The sequence below is a fragment of the Choloepus didactylus genome, chromosome 13, assembly GCF_015220235.1.
Source record: "Choloepus didactylus isolate mChoDid1 chromosome 13, mChoDid1.pri, whole genome shotgun sequence".
NCBI lineage: Eukaryota > Metazoa > Chordata > Mammalia > Pilosa > Megalonychidae > Choloepus > Choloepus didactylus.
In genome coordinates this window covers 14,456,231-14,468,278 of record NC_051319.1, presented here as the reverse complement: position 1 = coordinate 14,468,278, position 12,048 = coordinate 14,456,231, and the positions used below count along the sequence as shown (strand labels likewise).

At 31.5% G+C, this 12,048-nt stretch overlaps 1 protein-coding gene across 3 annotated transcripts in view; it reads left to right on the top strand.

The window, feature by feature from the left end:
- Nucleotides 1–12,048, top strand: part of AP3B1 (adaptor related protein complex 3 subunit beta 1) — a 405,767-nt gene that overhangs the window by 279,862 nt on the left and 113,857 nt on the right. For all 3 annotated transcript variants that reach the window (XM_037800786.1, XM_037800788.1, XM_037800789.1), the window contains exons 16-18: nt 4,032–4,218; nt 5,198–5,328; nt 10,417–10,525. In XM_037800786.1, the coding sequence (XP_037656714.1) occupies nt 4,032–4,218; nt 5,198–5,328; nt 10,417–10,525 (427 nt within the window). The remainder of the gene's footprint in view (nt 1–4,031; nt 4,219–5,197; nt 5,329–10,416; nt 10,526–12,048) is intronic.

Here is a 12,048-nt window from a genome sequence, read left to right as displayed (position 1 = left end):
AGAACAGCATACAGGGTGTGTCTTGATAAAATTAAAGTGTGCCCTGACAAGGCAGGTAGGGAAAGCAAAGTCTTTTTTCTGGTGATGGTGAGATAAATATTTACTAATGCTTTATCTGCCATCAAATTGGACCAGTGACTTGTTCCATAGTCTGTGAGATGCATGAAACTGCAGGCTGCCGGAGAATGTAGTCAGAGGTAAACATGAGAAGTTAGAGGTTGGTTGTAGGTCAGATATGAATAGGAGACAGAGGCTGAGCAGTCCTGCTATAGATCATTACAGGGAATGGTCAGAGCACTCTTGTTACAGTAGTTTTGTCATTTATTGTACCCTGTAAATCTGAACCTATTTATTTTAATATTTGGCAATTCTTTTTTATTTTATTATAAACTCAGCAATAAATATTTTTAAATGAAAATACATATTTAATGAAGAATTAGGTATTGAATTTGCATTTCAGTATTTAACCTGCACAAAATGTTTATCAACAATTACCATCCACACATGAGTACTGTGAGATATTGCTGATCTCACGACAACTAGAAGACAATAAATCTGCCATAGAAGGATCAGCATCTATTTTAAAAGTTAGGGGTTATCTTAAGAAGATTGAGATCTGAGATGAGAATTTAATATATACAGGTGCAGAAGGTGTTTACATAGCTCTCTATGGAATATGACCTCGTTTAGATCCAGTAACTGTTCTTTTAAATTAATTTTGTTCATTTTTTATTCCAAATTTTCTCTTGTGAGTTTGAAAAAGAAGCAATAGGCATTAATGTGATGACTCCATTAGCAGAAAAAAGGAGTTAAATGATGCTGGTTTTCAAATAGAAAGTCAGTTAATTCCTGTAATAGTTTGGCTTTTTTCATCCAAAGCTTTTGCACATTTATTCTGTCAGTGCTTAAACTGGAGTTAAATTAAAACTTTTGGAAGTTTATTCTGTCAAAAAATGCTGTAAATGCTATTGTAAGTTAAAGGTCCGCACATTGAAAATAAAATTGTTTATGCCACAAAGATGTTGTCATGGTAAATCAACGTTCTTGTTAAATTAAGAAAATTATGGGGCAGAAATCTTTTGGAAGTTGATTGCAGTGGATGCCAACAGATTTTGCTTGCTGTACCGAATGAAATAAAACTGTCGTGGTTGAAGTTTCCTGATATTTGATGTATACAGTCTAACTAAACTACAACATTTTTCTGATGAGGTTGATGTTGGAAAAAAACTTCAGCATGACACTACGTACTCTCTTTGCTGCGTGTGACTAATTGGATTTTAGAAATGTGATTTTTGGGAAGAACTGCCTTTTAAATTAACCAAAGTTTCTTGTATTGGCTTTATTATTATTATTTTTTGTAAACGAGTCCTCTGAATATTGGTTAGATTTTGCTTCAGAAGCATTTGGAAATCTTGAAAGTGTTCTCCAAATAGAATGCCAAAAACCTTCAGCTTTTGAAAATTTTATCAAATGGTAATTTTCTGCAAACAAATCTTCCAAACAGGAAGCCATTGAAATTTATCCTTATAAAAGTAAAGGAAGAACTGAACAAATTAATTAGTAAGAGCTCAGAATTTAATTTAGAAGTTCTGTAATTTGCAGTATCTCAACTGTTGTGAAGACTGTTGATGGCGCTCCTATTTTTAGTTGGATAGGCTTATATTTTTTATTGGAATGAAGTGTTATTGAGAAGCCAGTTGATTTTACTGTATCTAGATTGGGTGAAATTTTCAAAAGAAGTACAAATAGAGACAATTATTTGACAAGGTTTGTCTTATAAGAATAGTTATTGAAAAAAGTTTCTCTGAATAGAGGGGGGAAAGTTAAATATTTAGATTTGAAATCAGTTTACAAATTTTATCATTAAAAAACAGATTTGAGAATATCCTTTAATAAACAGGATTTTCTCTGGCCATACCACATTGTCCAATACTGTAAAGAGGGTGTTTTCTCCATGAAAAATATCACAGAGAAGAGTAAATTGAAAATGTCAACAATTACATAATTATTAATTATAAAATTCAACTTTGAAAGAGATTTCAAGCAGTTTTCTTTTTAAAAAACTTAAAAATAATATGACCATATAAAAATAATATTCATCAGAGAAATATCAGTGTCATATTATAAACAGCTGAGAAACTGATTAAAGTATACAAATGTGCCAAGAATAATTATTCTTACTTTTTAAAAAAAAAAATTTTATTAGAGAAGTTGTAGATTTACTCTGCTACATTTTTAATGGATGTACATGCATATGTTTTTATCTTTTAGGAGGAATTTTATTTTGTAAGATATCTTTTTGATATAACTTTTATGAGACCACTAATAAAACAAATTTGACAGCCAATAAATATATATTTTAAAATTATAAATTTGTTTTAAATGCTCAATCTCTCTCTCAATAGTGTCTGTTAAATTAATTTCCTAAAAAATTTCAAGGATAGGAAGTAGAAGCAGAACATATCATTCCACTATGCTCAAAAAAATCAATGCAATGAATAGACTTAATTCTTTTTTCTGACTTACTTTAATCGTAGATTCTAAGTCTCAACACTCAGACTTTAGAATTATCCTGTTTGTAAATTCTCATTCTACATTTGAGAAAACTAATGGTTAAATATTTTTCCCAGGTTTTCCCAGCAAATTAATGAGAGTCCAGTGTATCACACTTCCCTTTAAGCTTGTCTGTAGTTGTATCCCTCATTTCATGAATATTTTGCTAATTGTCTTAAAAAAAATTAAATCATAGAATTTTTCTTATCTGTAATTGACCAACATGTCTATCATTCAGTGATTAGCAGTTGTTGGTAACCAAATTCAGCACTGCTTTATTAACATTTTCACTTGTATTTTTTATAATTCTACTTTAGTAAAACTGTATTAATGCTTTTTAAATACTTTCTATCCAAATTAATTATCGTAACCAATTATAATTGTAAAGGAGTTTACTTTACCATTCCTGTGCTTTTGACTTATTGTTCTAAAAGTGTCTTTAGCTCTGACTTGGTTGATTTTATTTTTTAGCCTTTTCTAATGTCTATAAAATAATCTAATGTAAATGATTTACTATTTCTCAGTTTATTTTTTCCATGTATTATGAATTCTATTTAACTTATAGTTACAATTTATCTGTGTAACTCTCTAAATTAAAAAGTATGCTTTTTCAATAAAATAGCTGTGGTTTAAAACACAAACTTACTATTTTGTAAACATTTCAATTTTGGTCTAATTATTAAAATTATATCAGTATATGTTAATGTGGTACATTCAAAAATTGAATTAAGAAATCTTATTATGGTGTAAAAGCTACTATAATAAGTTGTTGCCTTACATAAATAAATAAATGACCAATATTACTAGAGGCTATAAGCAGCATGGGAAAAAAAATGGAAGAAATCTTTTATCCTAGTTTTTAGAGGGCATCAGCAGCTTTGCTTTTATGAAAAAGTAACAGCTAAATGCACTGCAAATAATTTGCAGTAATCCAGTTCAGTGATTCATGTGTCTGCTTTAATGGGTCATAATTCAGGGTAAAGTAACTGAGTGCAGTCAGAGTGCAGACACTGCTTATGCCAGGGACAGTATCTCTTCATAAAACACACCTCAGGAGAAGCAGTTTGCCAGCCCCCTAATACTCTCTGATGTTTTGATGTCCTGCATATTTTTCCGATTAACTTTTGAGTGCCATGTTTTTAGTTGTATTTCCACATTCATTATTCTCACGTAGACCCTTCAGCGGGTTTGCCATATATGATTATTTTTTTAATGATGCCTTTCTTTCCACTTCAGCAGTTTAATAATCTAGCACTTGGCTGCTTCTCAGTACTCAGCATTCACCTCCCCAGTACAGAAGAGGACATGTGCTTTGGCTTCAAAATTCCATTTGCAGCATTAGAAATGCATATTCCCTATGGAACAACATTTGTTTGACATAGCCATTCATTTTTATTACCTCTTTAAATATGTTTATCCAGAGTTATCAATAATCATAAATAACTGTATTCTCATCTTGTTCTGTTTTTTACCAACAGACAAAATTGCTTACCCAGTACATATTAAATCTCGGCAAGTATGATCAAAACTACGACATCAGAGACCGTACAAGATTTATTAGGCAGCTTATTGTTCCGAATGAGAAGAGTGGAGCTTTAAGTAAATATGCCAAAAAGATATTCCTAGCTCAAAAACCTGCACCACTGCTTGAGTCACCTTTTAAAGGTATTATTGTCAGAATATAACTGCAAAATGTATGTTATCTTAAATAATTATTATGGCAGTATGTCCCATTTCTAATGTGCTTAAAATTTGTATCTTAGAAAATACAAATGATTAACATACAGAGGTATATAAGAACAATTAGATTTCTATACATTCATCTGTTCTCACCAGTGCAAGTTTTATATCAGTTTAAGTTTACAATTTTATACACTCTATTTACCTAAGTAATTTCAAGCCTTCTGGTTTTATTTTTATTTTTGTTCAGTTTAACTGAACAATAGATAAAATCTTTGTTCTTCTTGTAGACATTGACTTCTTTTTATTTTTCATATATAGCTGTATTTTATAGGGTAGGTAATTCACCTTAATAGTGAGTTGTTATTCATCAAATATTCTATGTATATTAACATAAGCATTTCTAGAAGGAATTATTTTGTAAAAATATCCCTTTAAATTTATTTTCAAAGAGGAAAGCTGACTTATTTTCCCCAGATTTTTAGAAGAGGTAATTAAATATTTTATCAGTTTAAAAAGTGTCCATTCCGGTTTGAATAAAATGATTATGTACCTGGGTTTTTATATTGTTTCTTGTTTAATTGTTGTAAAGCAATAAATAGCAGTTCCATTTTGTAGAAAAACTATTAAGATTCTGGATGTGTTTGTGCCAAGACATGTATATGGATTGTTTAACTGTGCTGTCATTCTTAATATTCACAGTAAAGTAATTTTTAGAGAAGCTACATTTCAGAGCAACACCTCTAAACACACTGACTGATTAGCTTTTTTATTGACCATTATGGGGGAGATTATTGTAATCTATGGACTGAAATCAGTTTTTTGACCTATGAAGAGCTTCCTAGTTTATATTTATTCCTTGACATTTGAGTAAAATGCCAATTACCTTGAGCACTGATTAGAATTGTACTGTGTTATATACAGCCTATATTGTTTGTTTTATATTTTTCTCCATTTTTAATAGATAGGGATCATTTCCAGCTTGGCACCTTATCTCATAGTCTCAACATTAAAGCTACTGGGTACCTGGAATTATCTAATTGGCCAGAGGTGGCGCCCAACCCATCAGTTCGAAATGTAGAAGTATTAGAGTTGGTAAGTTGACCTTTCTGAAATTCATTTTTTTTCAAGCAGTGGGAGATTCTAGGATAAGTATTGTTTTATATAAAAGCTTTTGGGAGTATTGAAAATTGAAAATTGTTGTGATATTTCTAAACGTAATGTGTTAGATATAGCATGCCTTTATGGGAACTAAATATTGTAGTATTCCTATGTCATTGTACATGTACTGTTCCTTTTCTTCAAGGAAATAGAGAATTGAATTCTCTGCGTCAGTGCCACCCACATTTGTGGTATTGCATTTGTAGCTGTGTAGATTCAATTTCAAAGGTACTTAGTTTCATTGGATTGAGCTTTCTCTTCTATTGTATAGAGAGTTGTAAGCTTCCTGTCAATATTTTTCGAAATAATTTTTAGCTGTTCTTTTCCAGAAAAACCAAACAAATCATTCTTCTGGTTTTTCTGATGAGCCTGTTTTAAGTGAGACTGAAATATAAATAGACAGCACTGTGTACCAAAAATGTCCTTAGACAAGGTCACTATTAAAGTGAATAATAAACTGCTCTCACATAAAAAACAACAACAACAACAAAAAAAAAAAACTCTCTACAAAAATACTCTTTTTTCTTGGTATTTTTAAAACGCTGTCTAAAATAATTTAGCATTTTGTCCTAAAACTCTTTCTTTCCTTCTTATATAAGCAAGGAATTTGAAAAGGGTTTTCTGGTTGTCTTTAGACATTGATTATATAAAACATATTCCAAGACTTTTTAAAATAAACTTTAATTTAAAAAAAGAACAAATAGGTATTATATTCTGGATACTTCTCCGGTAGAAAAGATATATCAAGCTAGGACTTAGATAACCAGATTTTCTTTACCCACTATTCGTATGGGAGAATCAGTTAACCTTCTTGCTTCTTAACTTTTCTATATACAGTGGAAGAAAATCTTTATTACTTCAAATAGAAAAGTTTCTATATCGATTATGTAATTTGATTTCTCTGAGAAATATGTTTTTCGACTACCCAAACTTATCTTGGTTTTGGAGTATGGCAAGAAGCAATAATAGTTAGCAGTAACTGCCATTGAGCAAACCCTGGCACTGTGCTATAATACTGAACATTATCTTGTTAAAACTTTATCATGATGATTGTAAGTGATGGCTATTGTTATTCCCATTTTGCAGATGAAAAAACTAAGGCTCAGAGAACTTAATTGCCCAAGGTCACATAGCTAGTAAGTAATGGAACTGGGATTCAACCTCAGGTCTGAGTCCAGCATTCATGCTCTTAACTACTGCATTTTATTCTGTAACATGAGTAGAGGAAAAACTTCAGCTTGTTTACAAATCTTTACTTCCTTATCTGTCATTTTCATTTTGTGACAAATTATCTCTATTTAAAGATAACCAAAAAATGGGAGAAAGTTTTGTGCAAGGAGAAGTTGAAATGCTATTTAAGTGTGATAAAGTGTTGGGAAGAAATTCTGTCTCAAAAGTAGCACTTTTAAAAATGTATTCATAGTTTTACTTTAGTAATGTAATTAAAAATTAGTAATGGTGATCTAAGTCCTAGTTCGATATATCTTTTCTACCGGAGAAGTATCCAGAATATAATACCTATTTGTTCTTTTTTTAAATTAAAGTTTATTTTAAAAAGTCTTGGATATGTTTTATACAAACAATCTCAAAAGACAACCAAATGACCCTTCTCATATTCCTTGCTTATATAAGAAGGAAAGAGATAGTTTTAGGACAGAATGCTAAATTTTTTTGGACAGCATTTTAAAAATATCCACAAAAAGAGTATTTATGTAGAGAGGTGTTTTTTGTTGTTGTTTGTTTGTTTTTTTGTTTTTGTTTTTGTTTTTTTTTTAGTGTGAGAGCAGTACTTTGGGCATTGCATGAATTTAAGTCAGTTATTAAAACTAATTGTATGCCTGTTCCTCCTTGTGGCTAAATTTATTGAATTTCATTCACATCTACATACTTTTAATACTCTTCAGAAAAATTCGCTAATTTGTGCAACTTTTGGTCAGGTACTAGAATACAAAAAGCAGTATTCTTTGTTAATGATTCTTTCCTCAGGTATGCTTTCTCTCCTAATTTCTTAGTTTGCCTGGTTCTGTTTTTATGGTTCTGTCCTTTCTCATTGAACATATAATGTTTTGGCCCAAGTAGAATCATCCTTTTATTCACCCCTACTCCCCACCTTGGATTCCATGGCTTACCCCTACAACATCCCACTCCACCAAAAAAAAAATACGGTTTATCTTCTCAGAAATTGATAGCAATGCTCTGCAATTTAATTTGGTATCAGCAATATCCTTATATTGGCTGACAGATTGGTTGGTTGACTGGCTTCTTCTATTTTCATGTGCTCTTTTCAGCATTAACTACCTTAAAGGGTTAATTACTTACCTATTTTCTTATGTGCATTTCACCTGTCTACTTTAACAAAGTCAAACTGATTTCTTCTTCATTTTGATGACTAGTTTCCTGAAATTGATAATTGGTTACCTACTGTAGAGAATAATTATATCTAATGGAAACTAGTTGAAGAAAATCACTATCTGTTATGCCATGCAGAAAGCAGCTTCAGTCTATTGATCTGAGACATAGGGGACTTAAATTGTATTGTGAAAGACATGATTAAATGTAAAAATGATACACATTATTTTATTTTTAGATGCTGCTACAACAGTGTAGAAAGTAGTGTCCATAAAGTCTTTCTTGCCTCTTTATCTTCCCTCCCCTCTAAAATCACATCAGTGTATTTCATGCACATAATATACTGTGTTATTCTAGTTTTCCTATAAAGTGATCTTACAGGGTAAAATCTCGTTACTATGAAATATACATTTAAAAAAATGGCCTAGGTTTAGATAATCTAATATTTTAATCAAAACAAGAGGGAACCTAGTCGTATTGACAATAGAAGTCACTTTGAATTACACACCACCATTTCCAGGATATCAGATATAATGTATATTTATATTATGTTACTATAGTAAGTTTTGAAGATCCTTTAGAATTCTTTTGGCTAGTTCTGGAAAATCCTTTCCCCCCAGTTACAGAAAGACTGTCTTTTTTGCTTTTCAAAGGTGTTTTGCTTTATAAATACATCTACTATTTATCCCTCTAGGGATAGTATATTATTGCCTATTTTTCTCCTCTTCTTTTTGCCCTATTATTCCTTTTGCTTAGAAAGATGTGACTATCATAATCATAAAGGACCATAACAAAAATTAAAATATTTGTATTGTTTAGTCTTTGGCCTTTTATGTCCCTGGGCATGTCAAGAAAATATGCCCCTTTGAGCATAGAAGCCCAATTTTCCTTATTCATTGATTTAGTTTTACCCAGAAAGCCATAGTCAATTTACTAAGAGATTTTTTCCATAAATTGACTCTACAGACTTTTTAACAGACTTAATAAAAAATGTTTGGATTTAAGAAAAATATCAACTTTACTAAATATAGGGGAATTTTGGTTATAGAATACTATATTTTTGGATGACAGAACATTTAAAATACATATAAAAAAAGCAGTACTAGTGATCTTATTAAAATATCTTATTCAAATATATTCAAATAATTTTACTCAATTTTCTATCATTGTCCAGATAGTAATTTTCCGGTTACTGAAGCTTACCTCTTTGAACAACATACCTTAAGCCCTCTAGATCAGTGCTTCTCAGCTCTAGCTGCACATTAGAATCATATGGAGATCTTTAAACAAAATAAAACCTTTGTCAGGCCAGCATCAGACCAATTAAATCCAAATCTCAGAGAGTGAGCCCCTGGCATTAGTTGTTTTAGTATTAGTATTTTTATTGTTTGCATTAATATTGTTTAAAATAGTCTCTGGTGATTCTAATCTGCTTCCACTGTTGAGAACCATTCTTGAATAAGAACATCTATCATCCTGTAAAATCCTTTACAGCAAAATATGTACTCTAGCAGAGACCAGTACAGTGTAAAAGTGTAATAAATAAATGAATCTTAATGACTTTTGACTTTTTAAAAAATACATATTTCCCTGCCTTTTAAAGTAGAGTATATGAAACATGGTTTAATTTTTTCCTGATGAATCAGGATCATAATTCTGAAAATAATTTATTTTATTTTGCTTTAATGCACTCTATTAAAGTCTTTAAGGGGCTATTCATACAACACATGTTTATTGTGCCAGACACACTTGGAATATATCCATTTTAAAAATATCCAAAAATCCTGCTCTCCAGAAGCTTACATTCTAGCATGGTTAGACCAACAATAAAAAATATATAAGTAAATTGTATATGTTAGAAAGTAATAAATGCTTTGAGTGAGGGGGTAAAAAATGTAGAGCAAAGTAAGATTGAAAGTGCCAGGCGTGGGAGGTTGGAATTTTAAATGTCCTCCCTGAGGTAACATTTGTGCAAAGATATAAAGGAAGCAAGGGAGTGAACCATGTAGTTATCTACCCAGGTAGGAGCAAGCCTGGGTAAGTAAAATGGGAAGCAGTGGCAGAGTTTCAAACCAAAGAGGAACTTGATCTGACTGAGGTTTTATCAGGGATAGAAGCAAGGCAACCATTGAGGAGACTGTCGCAGTAATCCAGGAGAGAGAGATAAATGCTCAACCAAGGTGACATAAAGGACTTCTTAATGGATTAGGTGTTTAGGATATGAGGAGAAAGGAGAAATCAAAGATGACCCCGGAGTTTTGGCTGTTGAGATGGCCAGGGCTGTTTATCATCTACACTAATTTATTTTTTCTTTCTCTTTTTTCTGTGTTACACTATCAATTTGCATTTCTTTTTGCTGTTAATGTGTCTACCTCTAATTGACCTTACCTTCTAGGCTTATTACTTTATTTTAGCTCTTCAGTGGACCAAAAAATACAAAAATATTTTGGTATGTATGTGAAATAAGGATGTGGTTTAACATGATAGGCTCTGAGTAAGAGTAAAGTGAATCACCCCTAATGCCAGGACTTCTGGCAGTTGCCCTCTCTGCTGAGACCTTTTCAGTTTTTTCTGTATTCATAGTTGTATTCTGAGTAAGTTGGCCAGAAGTCTGAATCTCTTAAGGAAAAGACATTTATATTTACAATGTTTGCATTTTCTAAAACAACACAGGCAAAAGAATGGACCCCAGCAGGGAAAGCAAAGAAAGAGAATCCTGCTAAGAAATTTTATTCTGAATCTGAGGAGGAAGAAGACTCTTCTGACAGCAGCAGTGACAGTGGTAGGTTTTATAATTTATTGAAATACATTATTCACTGTACCATACATGCTATACCAAAAAAAAAAAAAAAAACAAAAAACAAAAACCCTAGTACATAATATTCATCAAGTGGTTGTTTTAAATGAAATTTTTATTCTATTATAAAAATTCCTTTCATTTTACCTTATCATTTTTTAGTTTCCAAAGTAATTTCTAAGCCCTCTCATTTGACATTGCCTCTTAGACACATAGTTAATAAATGGTAGAGCTGAAATAGGACCTCATGTTTTTCTGAGTTCTAATCCACGTTGCTTGTTATATACATTAGCATATTGAAAAACATGATTTTACGCCTGATAAGCCTTCAGTGGGGGTCTTTAAAAGTAACTTTCCTTTGTAAAAATGTTATTTTAAACTTTTAGCAATCTGTTTCTCTTCCATTTTATACTCATCTATTTCTACATGAACCTATTCAGAAACAAAGCTAAAAGTAATAAATCCTCTATGTATTATAAAGAAATAAGGAGCTAAAATATTGGAGGCAGCCATATGCAGTGAAAAGAATACTAAAATGAAAGGATTTAGAAGTCCAAGTTTTAAGGCACTTAACCTTTCTCTGTATCTGATACATGAAAGGGTTGATATAGATGCTTTTTAAGTTCCTTCAGTACTACAATTCTGTGAGTGATTTGCATGATAAAAATATATTAGAGTCTCTTACTAACACTCTAATTAACAATTAAATTAATAGGCAGATCTGATCCAAGACCAAATGACACCCATCTTCCTTCTAAAACCTTTATTCCTTGGAGAGCTAGGGCCCTTCACTATCACTTGGTCACCCACTACCTCACTCTAAGGTACTGCATTCTTTTTTTCCCATTTCCCCTCTCAAAATTGTTGTTTTCGGTATCTGATAACCTAATCTGTGAAGCATTACTTTCTTAAGTAATAAACTGGAAAATAGAAAAAATACAACCTCAGTCCAGAAGTTAACTCTAAAATTCTGGAATGCTGTAGACCAGTGAGAAAGAGCTATTTGTATGGTTAGGTGTGTACTACTTCTTTTTATACCATATGTATTTGTTTCTATCCCATTTACGCATGAGCTCATGCTTGTTCATATTTTCTGGTACATATTTGAAATATTCCATTAACATTATGGCTTTTGAGGGGTTTATCCTAATATGTAGGAGTGAGTCATGTGACAAGGGTTTCATTGTAGCTATTGGAGAAAAAAAAACCTTTCTCGCTAGAAGTTAGGAGATTTGTTTTCCAATGAACAAATCCTTTTGAGAATAAATAAATTTCCTTAAGGATTTTACTTAACCCATAAGTTTAAATAACAGTGCCTGAAGTGAACTGGACCCAGATTAATATTGAACTCTCATACAGTAATATGAGAATAGCATAGATGCTGTAGTTTCTTTTCATTACAGTACATGCCAATTATTTGAGTTAAGGTGTGTGTGCATAACTTTGATGTCACAACAAATTCAGAATGTCCTTATTGATAGTTTTTCTTTGTAATGTTGGTAAGGTAA